Source organism: Ursus maritimus, unplaced genomic scaffold (assembly GCF_017311325.1).
Source record: "Ursus maritimus isolate PB19 unplaced genomic scaffold, ASM1731132v1 scaffold_17, whole genome shotgun sequence".
Taxonomy (NCBI): domain Eukaryota; kingdom Metazoa; phylum Chordata; class Mammalia; order Carnivora; family Ursidae; genus Ursus; species Ursus maritimus.
Genome location: NW_024424119.1, coordinates 33,627,129 through 33,642,046, shown reverse-complemented (window position 1 = coordinate 33,642,046; position 14,918 = coordinate 33,627,129). Strand labels below are relative to the sequence as shown.

The window sequence follows — 14,918 nt, the reverse complement described above, 5'->3', positions numbered from 1 at the left end:
TCCTTCAGTTTTTGTTTTTCAGAATCACAAATATGCAAATTTAAACTTGTGATCTTATTCCTCTTTCTCCTTTTAATTTAGCAAAGCAGCCAGCAACGTGGTTTGTTTGGGTTACTGTAGAGAAGGAGTTCAGTTGTAAAGTTGGGAGGGCAGAGCTTAGACCCTGCACCTCTGTGTCTGGCCTCGAACCCAGACTAAATTCTCACTTACCTAGTTACGGGGTCCTTGCTGGGCTACAGAAACAGAGGCATCTCAGACACATGACGCAAGCCTGCACTGCCTCAAGAGCTGGCTGGTGGAAGAGGGTGTTCTGGACAAGATTGCTGGGTTTGGTCACACACTTAGTGAGCTAGAACTGGACAAGAGCCTGGAGATTAGATGGCTCGTTTTGGCAAAAGTAAAGGGAATGAAGTATCGAGGTGGAAAAATTGTATCCAGGTGTTGCTATGCTTCATTGAGCGAGGTTTTGACTTGAGCCTATGGGTGTAGAGTTCGAGTCCTGACCAGTGCTGACAGTCTTCTATTTCGGGTTGAGCCCCTATGAGAGATATGCTTGGAGCTGGCATGCTTACAGGGGTTGTAGAGCCTATGTCTGGCAAATTACAGATTCTCCTTTGCTCACATGAACTCAATGAAAATGAATGCCCTTCCCAACAAATTAGAGCGGCTTTGAGGACAACCAAATTAAATGCACTCCAGCTTGAACTTGAGTTTCTTTGAGCCCAGCTAGACATTTTGTCATGCTTTTGGGCTAACTGAACCTTTACTTTCAATGAAATTTCTGACTTGTTACTGTAGCGAACCTCCTTTAATTCTTTTCTCCCATTCCTGAAGTCTGACTTCAGAAGCCCTCATTCTACAAATGTTTACGGGACACAGAATCATCCTGGGCACTGGGTTCAGGATGGCAGAGATTAAGATGGTGCGACACGGTAGCTTGCCACCTGTGGCTTGCAGTTTAGCAGGGACTACCTGATGAGTCAGTACCCTGGAGAAGATTGCAGGGAGAGCTGAAAAGATGGAGGAAGTATAAGGCCCAGGTAGCAATCGGTAGTTGACATGGAGGCTGGAGGAAGTGGGGTGGAGAGGGAAACTGAGCCAGGCTCAGAGGGCTTGGAGGAAGGCAGCAGTGTGCTTGCGTGAATAGGAGCCGATTGCCAAGAGTGTGGAGAGAATAGCATAAGTGAGTGGTGGGGGTCCCCAAAAGGAAGCTTTGTGGTAAAACAATGCCAGAAGTGGCACCAGGATTTCAGGGTCACCCCCTCACATCTTCCACTGAGCTGGGCACTGGGGAGAGCTCCAGTTGGTTTTGGAAGGGCGTTTGGAGGAAGTACTACCTTCTGTGAACAAAGAAGAGAGAAGAGAGATTCCTTTAATAAGCTGCCCACTTTGTGCCCCACCCCTGATGGATGCTTCACCCTGTGAAGTCAGCAGCACTAATCATTATAATAGCTACCGTTTACTGGACACTTTCTTTGTTCCAGGAACTGACTTAATGTTTTGTATACATTATTAGTTCTATTTTATGGAGAGGATGCTGGGGCTCAGAGTCCCTAGGGTCCCAGCGCTGGTGAGTAGCAGAGTCAAGATTCCAACCCAGTTTTCTCTGACTCCAGAACCTCCCTTCTTTCAACTAGGCCAGTTAATTCTAGAAAATAAAAGAGTTAAGGATGGTTGGGGGGAGTTTGCTGTAAAGTAGCACAGGCCCAAAGGAAGGGGAAGCCAGTGAAGGGATTTGGGTTTTTCTGTCCCCAAGTCCTTTGAGCATGTTTATAAAAATAAACCCTTTAGGCTAGGAGAAGTTTGGACATTTGAAGATGTTGACCCTTCAGAGATGTAAGCCAAACAAAATGGTTTTTGCTGATATAGTCACTAAGCTTTTTATCCTAAAATTCTCTTGGAAAACCCTCCTGTAACAATGATAGGGAGGGAACATGATAGTCAAGATTTTCTGCGAATAAAGTATTGATTGCTCATGGAGACTTGCTTGCTTGTGTTTCTACAGCTCAGGGTGTTTATGACTTCAGTGGTTCCTTCTCTGCAGGCCCTTCTTACTTTGGCATTATGATGGTGGTTGAAAAAAATTTTTTTCTATGATCTATAATGTTGACAAGTTGATTTCTTTTCAACAGGAAAGGTTCTTTTTCCTATGTCTTGGGTACCCCCGACCACAGAGAAAGCAAATAGTTGTATTGTTTGCTGAAGTCTTTCTTTGAAGGTTGCTCTGTGTTTGTTTAATGGAAATCAGCAGGGGGAGAAGGGCTATCTCTAACATTTTGTTAGAATTTCTCCATAATTCTACAGCAGTGAAACAAGAACTTGGGTACAGGATGGATTTGCTTTTGGGAACTGTGGCTCTTGACAGTTTTAGAAGTCCTGAGACTGTTTCAGCTAGCAGCAACTGCCACATCGAGAGTGATAACTAGGATCTTTGGTTGTCCAAATATCAGTGACGTGATAGAAATAGATTTAAACTTTGTGAGTCTCCTTTAAAATAGAATCATTGACAACAGGAGGAATAATGCTTCTCCAAGGCTAGTTATGGATTTGATAGTATTTGTGGATCTCTTTCAGTTTTTATGTATTCATTTATGTATTCATTTCATAGCCTTCACTTTGAAAATGAGCTTTTAGCAGATACTTTTGTCCAGGAAATTGAATATATATTCCTCTATAAACTAATTATTAGTAATAATCAAGTATGATAGATTTGGTACTTTTATTTATTTTTATTTTTATTTTTTTTTTTAAAGATTTTATTTATTCATTCGACAGAGAGAGAGACAGCCAGCGAGAGAGGGAACACAAGCAGGGGGAGTAGGAGAGGAAGAAGGAGGCTTCCAGCGGAGGAGCCTGACGTGGGGCTCGATCCCAGAACGCCAGGATCACGCCCTGAGCTGAAGGCAGATGCTTAATGACTGAGCCACCCAGGTGCCCCGGATTTGGTACTTTTAAAAAAGGTCCCCCGGAGTCACATATTGTTAGAATTGATAAAATTCATGGATCTGTATTTTAAAAATGGGTATCGTGATAGCAAAGCCTATTCTAGAATGATCGAAATCTCCTAGAATGATAGAATGGCCTCCTTTTATCCTTGACTTTTTACCTTGCAGGATTTCTTACATCTTTTTTCTCCTCAAATTTAAGTATTAATGTGTTATGCTGTAAGTAGGAACACACCTTTAGGGAATCGCTGAGTACCTGCACATGACCTTTCTGCAGGCCTCTAAGGGCCTAGTGACAATTAATGGCAGTTTCACTAAGTCTGTGGGTCTACAGGATGGTTGGGAAGTGCGAGGGGGTGGAATTTAGGGGGTTACCCAGGATGGCCTTATGGGTAGAGAGCTCGGTGGCATCTGGAGACCAGAGAAGTTAAATTGAGGCAGTTAGATGAACTCCGGGCTTACTAAAGCTCCCCAGGGTCAGCTGGAGAGAAGTCCCAGTCCAGATCCCCTCCTCCCACTGCAGCGGCCCCGTCCTGTCTTCAGTCATGGGTGCAATAAGCCTGTTGCAGCCCGTTTTCTGACTGTCAGTAATCTCATTGGCCTTTTCCCTGAATGTTTGCTACGGACCCAGAGCCATATGCTCAGAGATGCAATTAAAGAACAGACCTTTTCCAAAGCAAGCATGCTCTCCTGGGCTTATGGGTTTCCTATCCTAATTTTACAGGACCCTCCACATCTCTCTGGAGATGAGGGGCATAAACATCTGGGGTTCTTGCTCTTGAATCAACATCTCATGAATAGGCAATCAGTTAAGCTTTAGTGCCAACTCATTTTCAATTCATATGTGATATGGTTAAATCCTGCCTGAAATCTACCTGCTGCTTTGTTGGTTACTGGTTGGCTGTGTATTCATATAAGACATCTAGATACGTTTCATCAGGAGAGATGTTAAGCTGTTGTCACAAATTTCAACTTCTGTCTCACTCCTGGTAACTACGTAGACATTTGTCAGTGAAGTAGAAATATGCTTTATTTTTTTGTTTCTTTCTTTAAAATTTTAGAGAACTAACTGTCATAAGACCACGGTTTTGGAAAAATGAAAACTAGTTGCTGACTGCATGTTCTGGCTATATGAAGTGTTTGGGTAGAACTTGTAAGAAAAATGTGTTCAGGAGAATAAACAGAACCGGAGGAGAAATATGATAGTGGGAAAGAGAATCTAACAGTTGTTGAAAAAAAGTACTTCTTGAGAAATGTGGGGGCAGCTCTAGCTCTCGGGGTTGAGTCTGGGCAAGTCACTTGCTTTTTTGGAGGCTTCAGCTTTTCTCTAAGGTTGGGGCAGGGGTGTGGTAAGAACAGCTCTCCAAAACCACATCGAACTCTTTCTATCTGCTCATAAGACAGTTGGCTGGAGTAGGGCCACGTGAGGGCTTGTTCTCTTCTGCCGAGAGGGGCCAACTTCTCTGCCCCAGTGAGTAGTGGTGACAGGGTGGTCCCTGCTTGAAGACGGTCCTCCTCTGGCACATGCCGTGGCTGAGGGGTCGTCTTCCCCCATCCCTTAGATGGAAGCTCAGTTCTGTAGCTGGAAGGCCTGGCTTCGCGTGCTCCCAGTGTTCTTGCCGGAAGGAAAACGACCAACCAACCCTTTGGTTACTGCAGAGACTAGGAGTTCCTGGCAGCAGTGCAAACATGTGCATTTTTTCCCCCTGTTACATTTCCGTAGACAGATTAATGCTTTAGAAGGGTAGAAGGCAGTCACGGGAAGTAGTTCCTGTTTTTCTTTTGTCTTTGCCAAGTGGGGAAAAAACCCTCCTACCTTGTCTTTTTAGCAGGACTTCCTCTTTCTCTCCCCCTTTTTTTTCTTTATATTTCCCATCTCTCTTTGAAACCTACACGTGAAGTTCAAAAGAGCCAAACGTTTTGGTGAGGAAGAGGGGTTGGGGAGAAGTGGGGTAGGTGCTGACTGGGGTCCTATACTTTCTTCTTCACACCAAGCTTCCTGTAAACCTGTAATTATAGGGGTTTTTTTTGTTTTTTTTTTTTTCTTTTGCCAGCGTCACTGAGTCTATCTGACATTCCAGGTTTTGGTTTTGGGAAAGGCTGAAAGAATTCACAATCGCAGCTGTCATGGGGTGATCTTTTGCCTGTAGCACAGCTCAGTGTCATTTCACTGTCCTGAAGGCACTTCCTTAGAAAGGAGTTACCCCTCTCCCCCAGGCTTTCCCCTGATTCTGCTTTATTTTTCTTCATTACTCCTACCGCCCACTGCCTTAACAACCCACCCCGACTTGTCTATTTTCCACCTGGAATAGAGGTTCCACAAGAGCAACAACTTTGCCTCTTTTGTTCACTGCAGAATCTCCAGTGTCTAGAACAGCATCTGGCACATAATAGGCAGTCAGTAAATATTTGTTGTGCTAATGGAACCCTTCCTAGTTTGTTGAATGAATATATAGTGAATATTTTAACCACTATTCACCTTGCTAGTGAATCACACAATAATCAGACTTTACACTATACAGTTCTCAGGTCCTCCAAGACATGATTGGACTTGTTCAGTAGACTAACTATTGTAATGGAAGGCCAGTGATTTTGGGGGGGAGGGGGTCAGGTTGTTGATGTAGAATTTACATAACAATTAAATTTACCCTTTTAAAGTATACAGTTTGATGAGTTTTGATAAATGTCTATAGTTGTATAACAGCTACCACAATCATGATATGGAATATTTCCATCACTCAGTGCTCCTTTTGCAATTTGTTTTCACCTCCACCCCCTACCACTGACCTGTCCTCTCATTGTTTTACCTTCTGAGAATGTCATGTAGTTATCTTTTTGGTAAATACCTAGCATGAAGTAGCTGGGCTGTACATAAGTCTGTGTGTAACTTTCAAGAAATTGCCAAACTGTTTTACAAAGTGTTTGATTTTACATTCCCATAAACAGTATATGAGCGTTCCAGTTGCTTCACATACTTGCTAGCACTTGAAAATTTTAAAAATCTAATACTACCAGATGTGTAGTAGTGTATCATTGTGGTTTTAATTTGCATTTCTCTGCAACTGTGATGTTGAGCACCTTTGCTTATTCGAGAAGGTTATGTTTTAGCAGTCTGTTGTATTCTCTAGGTAATAATAATTTTATAATATCCGTTGCATTTGAAGTGAAACTTTCTTTAAGAAATTGGCTAAGGATTTGAAAAGTCCTGGGGTACCTGGGTTGCTCAGTTGGTTAAGCGTCCAACTCTTGATCTCAGCTCAGGTCTATGATCTCTGGGTCATGAGTTCAAGCCCTGCCCTGGGCCCTGCACTGGGCTCCATACTGGACAGGGAGCGTACTTAAAAACAAAAGATTTGAAAAGTCACTTCCTCTAGGTCCATACTGTACAAAAGAAGTTTAGGGTGTGGAAACTATGTTACATTTTGGCAAAGGGTGGTCCACCTGAGTGACTGGTGATGAGAGCCAGAGAGAGAGAGCCTAGGACTTGAGCATGGAGATTGGCAGAAGGCAGATTTCATGGCTGTGCTGGTCTTGGGACGGCTTACTCAGGCCTTAGCTAAACCTGGTGTTTGTGGGAAGTAGACCTCGATTTAATTATATTTTCCCCGGATGCCCCAGGAGTCGCCTGGGAAAGCTCAACAGTCCTTTGTGGCCGCAGAGTGTGTGGTAGAAGGCTGCTGAACCTAGAGCTCCCTCTCTGGGGACAGTTTGCTGGAATCAGTTAATCAAGCTTGAGAAATCAGTTGCCGCAGGCCCAGGAATGCCACCACCCTTATATTCTGTCCATCTCCTAGTTAATTAATTAAGCAAACATTGCCTGACTGCTTACCACATGCCAGGTACTAGGAAGACAGTGATGAAGAAAACAGGAATGGTTCCTGCAGACTCAGAATGTGAGAGAAACGCTTCAAGGGAAAACAGAGGCAGCCCTGGGGGCACCTAGGCGGGGCTCCTAACCCAGGTGTCCATGCAGGGGAGGTTAGCAGGGCAGGATCAGGGGCAAGGGGCAGCTAAATGGAGACCTAAGATTGAGGAAGAGTTAGCCAGGCTGACAGTGCTGGGGGAAAGGGTTTCCGGGACAGGGAATGCACCAAGGAGTCCCAGTGGTAGGAGAGTGTGGCCCATTCAGAGCCTGTAAGTAGTTTCTTCTGGGCATGTTTTAGGAGGTGGGGATCAGCATGAGAGGAGTAGGAGTCATCAGGGAGAGTAAACCCCAACACAGATTGGACCTCATTCTCAGAGCGGTGGGGAGCTGGCAAAGGGTTCTAAGAGGGGGAATAGCATATGTGGATATACAGTTTAATTGAATAACTGCAGCTGCTTTGTGATAAATGGATGGGAGCCAGGACAAGACTGGGGGCAGGGAGACCAGTGAAATGGCTGCTGTGGTCACCCAGGAGTGGGATGAGAGTGGCCTATTGACTGGCGGTGATTGTGAAGTAGGACCCTTTCCAGCCAGTAACTGGAAATGTGCATAAGGGCAGAAGCAAGTGTGGGACTAACTTTGAAACATTGAGAAATCTAGTACATAGTACTGCATTCTTTTTTGGTTTTGGTTTGTTTGTTCAATTCCTTGGAAAACTGATGTAGAAATGTCCCTTTGGCTTCAGTTACCTGAGCAGAGGGGTTTGGGCATTGCCAAACCCTCCTTTGTGGACAGAATTGCTCCAGCGACGATTGCTGTGTTCTAAAGTGGGAGGAGGGAATCATGCAGGAGGCCAGGGCCATGCCAAGGTGCGTGGGGGATTGGAGAAAGAAGCCTGCCTGCTTGTACCCAGCAAAGCCAGAGCAGAGCCTTCAGTGCTGCTCTGGGCTACTTCTTCTAACAACTTTCTCTGTATGTCTCTTGGAGGGTCCCTGGGCTCAGAACCCTTGTCTGGAGATCCAGAAACTCTAGTCTCCAAAAAACTTCTCCCTGGCCTTTCTCATCTCACGAACACTCTATCAAGGTGTGTCTTCTTTTCCTCTGAGATTTTCCACTCAGATTTGGGGTTTCTGTGCTCTGGTTTGGCTGTGAGGATCACTAACACTAGGCTGTTCAGATTTTATCTTTCCTACTTGGCCCCTACTATCTTTCCAGAAACCCAGGATGGGTTTGCTAGAAATAATGGAATAGAAAAGAATGTTTGGACAGGACGTAACCGTTTCTCTGTTAGAAGGTACTAATTAGAGAAAGAAAAGTGGGGAGAAGGGCACTCCTTTCTTTGGCACTCACAGTGCGCCATGTACTGTGTCAGGAACTTATTTATATCATCTCATTTAGTTCTTCAAACATCATGCAGGGTAGGTGTTGTCATCTGCATTTTTTGATGAGGAAATTAATGCCTGGAGAATATAAAGGGTTGGTCAAGGGCACATAGTTGGGAAGCTGGGGCTAATTCCTACTGGGGCTCTTTCTGCTCGTTAATTGTCCTTTTTAAATTACAAACTTGCATTCCAACCTCCTCACTGTTACCTTGGGGATCTGAAAAGATTCATGTAGCTTCTAAATCAACTAAGTGATTCCTGGAGAACAGCTTTTGCATGAGAAAAATCTAGCTAATTATTTATTTCAGTATTTCTGGAATGCAGGCCCTCTCCTAGGCCACTTACAAAACAATTTGGGATTACAAACATGTCTCACAGTCGCATTCTGGCTCTCAGTGCCTGGGAGGTCAGTTGACATCTTTAAACAACAAATTGCGAACAAAACCGATTCATTGCTGGTTTAACTCTTCTTTCTAGGGTGAGAAATTTTGGGGGTCTGTGTCCTAGAGATTTGCTGAGCAAATGATAAGGAAAAGAAATAGGTCCTAAAGCTTGAATATTTTGGAGGAATTCCTGATGTGTTGGATTGTCAACGAATGAATTAAATACATAATGTAATAGTAGGGTCAGTCTTTCTTCTCAGACAACTGAAAACTCTGTCCAATCTCTTTTCTTCTCTAGAAGTTTTAAATGCAAGTCCTTGAAGGGGTAGGGGACAAAAGAGTAAAATCCTGCTAGAGGCTGATCTCTGCACTGAGATCTCATTTGGACTCACAGATTCTTAGTCCGATACTTGGTTTTGTATCCATAAAGTGGTCACTGCATTTGTTCTTTTTGCTATTTGTTCCTCATGACTAATATCCCACTCCTACCTCTGCTCCACTCGGGGCCACAATGATAAACCAAGCTATTTAGAAGTAAAGCTGGTTTCCAGTTTCTGCCAAGAGTTCATGACTACCAAGTGCCCACAGGGCCTAGCTTTGACCTCTGTGTCCCTCCCTTCTTCATCTACTTTTTACTTGCTGCCCCTTCCCCAACTTTAATTTTAGTACGGCTACTTAATACAAATTCCAGCATTTAATAAATACAGTTGTTGAGTGGATAGCAGGGACACACAGAATGTTGTATCCTCTGTTTATGAGAACCGTCCCTTCCCCCAGCATGGGGAAAGAGTGCCACACGGAGTAGCCGGGGCCTGTGCCCAGGTACAGGTGGAGCAGAGCCAGGGTGTGCGTATGTCTGGACGGTGGGAGCTTGTTGCTTTCACAGGTGGTGCTCTCCGCCTGCCTTAGCAGACTTGTTTCTCCATGGGGTATTGTTTTCTTTCCACAGACACGCAGCGCTGGGATTGTCCCCATCACCTGGGAACCAGGTGTCAATGGCACTTCCTCAGCGTTTACTCACCATCTTCTAAGATGCACTGTGGCTTTCCAGATTGGGAAACTGCTTTATCGCTGGTGCCATTTATCATTTGAAGGACACAACTGTGTGGCCAGATGAAAATGTAGTCCGTAGCAAATTTCAAGGAATACCATAAATTACTCCAGATTTGAGGCAAAATTTATAAACGCGGCTAACACGTTATGCGAAAGGAAGCATTTTCTTAGAGAGGTGAGGCAGGTCTCCGGGATTCCAGTATGCCATTTCCAACCTCAGTGTTTTGACCAAATACTTAAGTCTGTTTTCAGAAGTGCAGTTTTCGCTCCCAGACGATCACACCAATGGAGCTAAAATGATAATGACTAGCTTCTAGGCTGCTCCCAGAAAACCTCCAGAATCCCCATTTATAGGAGAACCCTGAAGCCAGGAGCTGGGGACTCAGGACTTCCTGAGAGCAGTGAGGACACCGATGTGGGTATCGAGGTCTCAGGTGAGGGGGCTGGAGCAACAGCCCTCGCCGGCGTCTGCCTTTGTAATAACTGATAGCTCTTTCCCCTCCCGCTTTATCTTTCAGTTAATGACCAGCCACGGCCGCCCTGCTGTGAGCTGCGGCCACTACCTCCACGGGCTCCAGAGCCACACGCGGTTACTGTGGGCAGCAGCGGAGGTAACATGGCTTACTGGCCTCAGCTGAGGTTGTTGCTGTGGAAGAACCTCACTTTCAGAAGAAGACAAACAGTAAGCCTGGGTTTCTTTGGTATGGGGTTGGGGGCGAGGGGCGCGGTTCTCCCCTGCTTTTCTTCATGGTTTTGAGTTGGGGGTTGGAGGAGGGAAGAGAGAGAATCTTCTTGGTTTTCCCAATGGCATTGAATGAATCTGGCCCTGGTGGGCACAGGTCTGTGTGGTCCCGGAATAGCCCTTTTGCTTATCAGAGAGGGAAGATTCGCAGCCAGGCAGAAATGTTAGCTGTAGTGTGCTAGTGCCCAGGCCAGATTCTGACCTCTGGAATCTGGCACAGAATTGCCCCCGACCATCCCACTCTTTCCCTTTGCTGCAGTCCTGCGGGCCCCCTGGCTCTCATGAGCACTTGAGGGCCCCTGTATTTCTGGGAGGTAGGAATGAAGTGAGTTAATGGCCCAGCTCTTAGAGAGAGACCGGATCTCTTCGTGTCAATGTGGATTCTCTCAGCTCTGACTGCAAGCCTAGGGGAATGTAAAACTGAGATTTGTTTGATTTCTGTGGAGGGTTCTAAGCCGTTCACTTCCTGGATGGGACACAGAATTCTTTGCGTAATCCTGAGAAGATCATCTTTAATGCTCAGGTGAATGGTATTTTTACACGGAGGAGGGGGAAGGCTGTGAAGCATGGTGAACTCCCGGAAGCTCGGACATCAGCTCTTGGCTTGTCTATCTCTGAACACTCTTGGACACCCCATCTAGTCTCCTGGGTTTAGCTGCACTGTTCCGTAGTTGGCTTCTTCTTTTTTTTTCTTTAAAGATTTATTTATTTATTTTAGAGAGAGAGCACGCAGGGGCTGGGGGCAGAGGGAGAGGAGAGAGAATCTCAAGCGGACCCCCCTGCTGAGCACGGAGCCCAATGTGGGGCTCTATCTCACGACCCTGAGATCATGACATGAAATCAAGAGGCGGACACCCAACCAACTGAGCCACCCAAGCGCCCCTGTAGTTGAGTTCTAAATCTGTTTCCCACCTTGCCTTTTCTTCTGAGTTCTAAGCCTGTGTCCCCACTGGGCTATCTTAACTAAGCTTAACATGTCTATAACCAAAATGATCATCTTTCTTAGACTCAAAGAGCCATGAGAGACCTTTGAGAGAATTTAATTAGTGTTTCTCAAACTAGAGTAATGCTCGAACCTTCTTTAAAAGAACAAAAATGTCAATGTCCCCTTGTGTTCATGAAATTTCTTTTTTATTGTATTGTTACTTAAATGTGTACATATGTGAAACTAGATATAAACCTCTGTACTTATAGGTTATTACACAACCATATGACCCATGCATACTTACAAATGAAATGCAAACAAAATTGCAAAACCAATACAATTCAAATTAACATTGTTAATGTAGTGAAACAGCTGCCCTTTTCAGCTGAAACCAAATTGTAAGTAGTAATGTGAATATGGTAGCGAATGCTGTAGTGCGGATTCGTTTTGAGTTTAGACAGTCTATATTACTATGTGCTAATGATTCCATTCTTCAGCCACTTTTCCAGTGACCTTCATTTGATGTCATTTGGCTTTCATTTGGTCCAGTCTCATCATTTATAAATTGCGTCTGCATCTGTTCCTTTCTCATTAGTCTGCTACAATTATATTGGTGCCAACACAATCACAGACACAAATATAAACTTAGGCTTTGAAATCTTGTGCCAGAAATAGTTATAAAGTAGGTATTCAGAAAATTCGGTTATGTTTATTTGAATTTGTTTAGATGACCACTAAAATGAAAACACAAAATGTTTAAAATCCTCACAGAGACCTCATATTTAGTACCTCAGGAATATATATTCTAGTCTGAGAGACAATGATTTTTTAAAAAAATTTATTTATTTATTTTTTTAAGCCACTCATGTTACAAGTAGGGACCTGAATCTTAAGGTCACTAGTCAGAGAGTGGAAACTAGAATCTATGTATCCTATCTGTCTTGGTGATGATAGTAATAGTAAAATATAACATATTATTATATAATCTAAGAAAAGCAAACACCTAGAATGAGTTTCCATGTGCTAGGCACTTAAGTGGGTTATTAAATTGGATTAATTCTTTGGAACCCCATGAAGTACTGTTATTTCCTTGTGTGGTAGATGGGGTACTTAAAGTACAGAGAGAGTTTAAGTAATCTGTCCGAGGTCCACACCGCTAGTCAGGAGCAAATGTAAGGTTCAAATCTAGATAACCTGACTTTAGCATTGGTACTCTAAATCACTATGTCAAATTGCTTTTCAGTAGTATCATTTTTTCTGGTTTTGGTCTCAAAATCTTGATGTTTCTGACCTTTCCCTTACCTTTGCTCCCGTTTCTCCTGGCTGTTCCCAGGTCTTGGTGTTTCCAGGTCCTATGTGTTCATCACCTGTCCTCACTTCTTAACTACAGTGTGGTCCAGGTCCCCTGCCTCTTCTCATCCTGGTGGCAGCAGCCCACATGATGGGAAACTGTCTCTGTCATAGTGTGTCCATTAGCCACTGAGTGATGGAAAGAACTGTATCATCTCAGCAATGAAAGCAGGGCTCAAGGGTAGTCCAGTCCAGACCTCTCATTTTACAGATGAGAACACTGAGACACAAAGCAGAGGAGGGACTTGCCCAATGTCAAGCAAGGACTCAGGAGCACAGGGTGCTGGAATAGGAGGCGAGGTTGAGCCATCCAGACTGGGCCAGCCTCCACTGGTGTGGAGCTGTTTGCTTCTTGCTTAGTATTGCTTGTGGGTTTAAAAAGTTAGGATTAGAGAGATAGGCAGGCTTTAGTCAAAGGCGATTTGTAGCCTTATGGAAGTTTTTGTTGGCGGAAGTAAAGATACAGCATCCTGACCCAAAAGGGGTTTTCTAGATGATACACCACAAGCCTATTAGCTTGTCCTTCTTCCCTTCCTGATATCTAAAGGAAATGTGTTTTGCTGAACCAGAAAAAAAGGTGGTTTATTTCAGGTTATAGATGCTTAAATTGTCAGAGCTGGAAAGATCTGTCCTGCTCTTTGTATGGTTGATGGAACCTGGGATTCCAGGCAGGGGGCAGGGGTCCAGAATGGGTTAGTCATGGAAGGAGCACCAGAACCAGTTTCTTGGTGGCCCTACATTTTTTTTTTTTTTAAGCGCACTCTGCTTTGTCTGCACTGAAGGTTTAATGCCCATGGATGTTAAATGCTGACTAATAGCTACTTCCCAATCTACCTGGCTTGGATTTCTGAATTATATTGTTCAGACAGTGGGACCTGTTAAGAGTTTTGGTGCCACTTTGTTAGCTCACATAGTCAGAACCAGCCCTGCCCACTAGGCAGAGGAAGAAACTCCATGATAGTTCTTGCCCACAATGTGTGGAAAATCATTGCTCGTCTCCCATTTTCTCAGATCCTAGAGTATACACACTTGGGCCCAGAGCCTGGCACCCAGGGTATGCTGAAAACATATTTGCTGAATGAGTGGTAAATGTGTCAAATAGGCCATCAGTTTGCAGGTCTCAAGGAGTCTCCCCTGTTGTTGGGGCCTTGTGTGCTGCTGCCAGGAAGAATGTGTGAAAGCTGGGAGCTGAGCAGTACACCCCAGAATAACCCCATGGAAAGGCAGCATTTGCCCTTCCTCTCTGTGTCCTTGTTTGCTGATGAATCCTGGGGACCTCTCTTGTGCCGCCATTGTCCCCTCATGGGGACCATCAACCAGGGTTAGCTTTCCGTTGTTTCTGTTGGGCAAAGAATACACTGAGTTGCAAAAGTCGGGTGCAAAGCTCAGTTTGGGTCCAAAGTAACGGTTAACTTGTGTGGGTGGCAGTCATTCAGCACAAACAGGGCTTGGGACAGGAAGGGCGAGGGGCTTCGGAGTTCTCAGGATCCTCATCTGGTTTCAGGCGGAGCCAGAGGCCAAGGTCCCATGGAACAGATGGGACAGTGTGGCCATATGGCCTCTCTCTTTTGCCTTTGCTGTTAATTGTCTCCATGAGATCTGATTAGCCATGTGGCTGTGAAAATAGATAATTCTAATTTTTGCGTAGAGTATCAGTATTTGGACATTGGCTAATAATAAGGAATAAACTACTAAATAAATAAAAATTAAAACTCCTCATTTAAGAGCCATTAGAGAATTTTCCAGGTAGATGAATAATTTCCACATTCCCTCCCCACTTCCAGTTTCAGCTGATATATTTCTCCCTTGTCCTTGTTCCTGGCCTGGTAGTGATGGTTCAAATCCAGATAGTAATTCTAATTTTTATTTAATTCTAATTCAGTTCTAATTCCAGCTTGGCCACCATGTGCCTCGGTAGCTGAGGGAAACCCACTGCTCTTGAGTTTCGTTTCGTCTTCTGTGGAATGAAGAAAATTAGAACATATGGCCGTTTATTGTTTCATTTGGATAAGTGTTTATTGAGCATCTGCAACATGTGGGACAGTGTGCTGGGCGTGCAGTGGTGAAGTAGACAGACACGACCCTTGCCCTCGCAGAGTGAGGGAAGCAGGTATGAAACACATGATCGCAGAAGTAAAAATAAAATAACCAACTGTGTTAGGTGTTAGGAGGAAGATAAATCAGACCAACTGTGGCACTGTGTTGGATACCACCCGGCTATGGATAGGGACTTAATTTAGGATGGAAGGTTAAGCCAAGAGCCCTGATGTTCA

At 44.4% G+C, this 14,918-nt stretch overlaps 1 protein-coding gene across 1 annotated transcript in view; it reads left to right on the top strand.

Moving 5' to 3' along the window:
- The window catches only part of ABCA1 (ATP binding cassette subfamily A member 1), a 125,736-nt gene that overhangs the window by 9,628 nt on the left and 101,190 nt on the right, over positions 1–14,918 (top strand). Inside the window, exon 2 of the mRNA XM_040631674.1 lies at positions 10,147–10,310. Within this exon, the coding sequence (XP_040487608.1) occupies positions 10,245–10,310 (66 nt within the window). The 5' untranslated portion in view covers positions 10,147–10,244. The remainder of the gene's footprint in view (positions 1–10,146; positions 10,311–14,918) is intronic.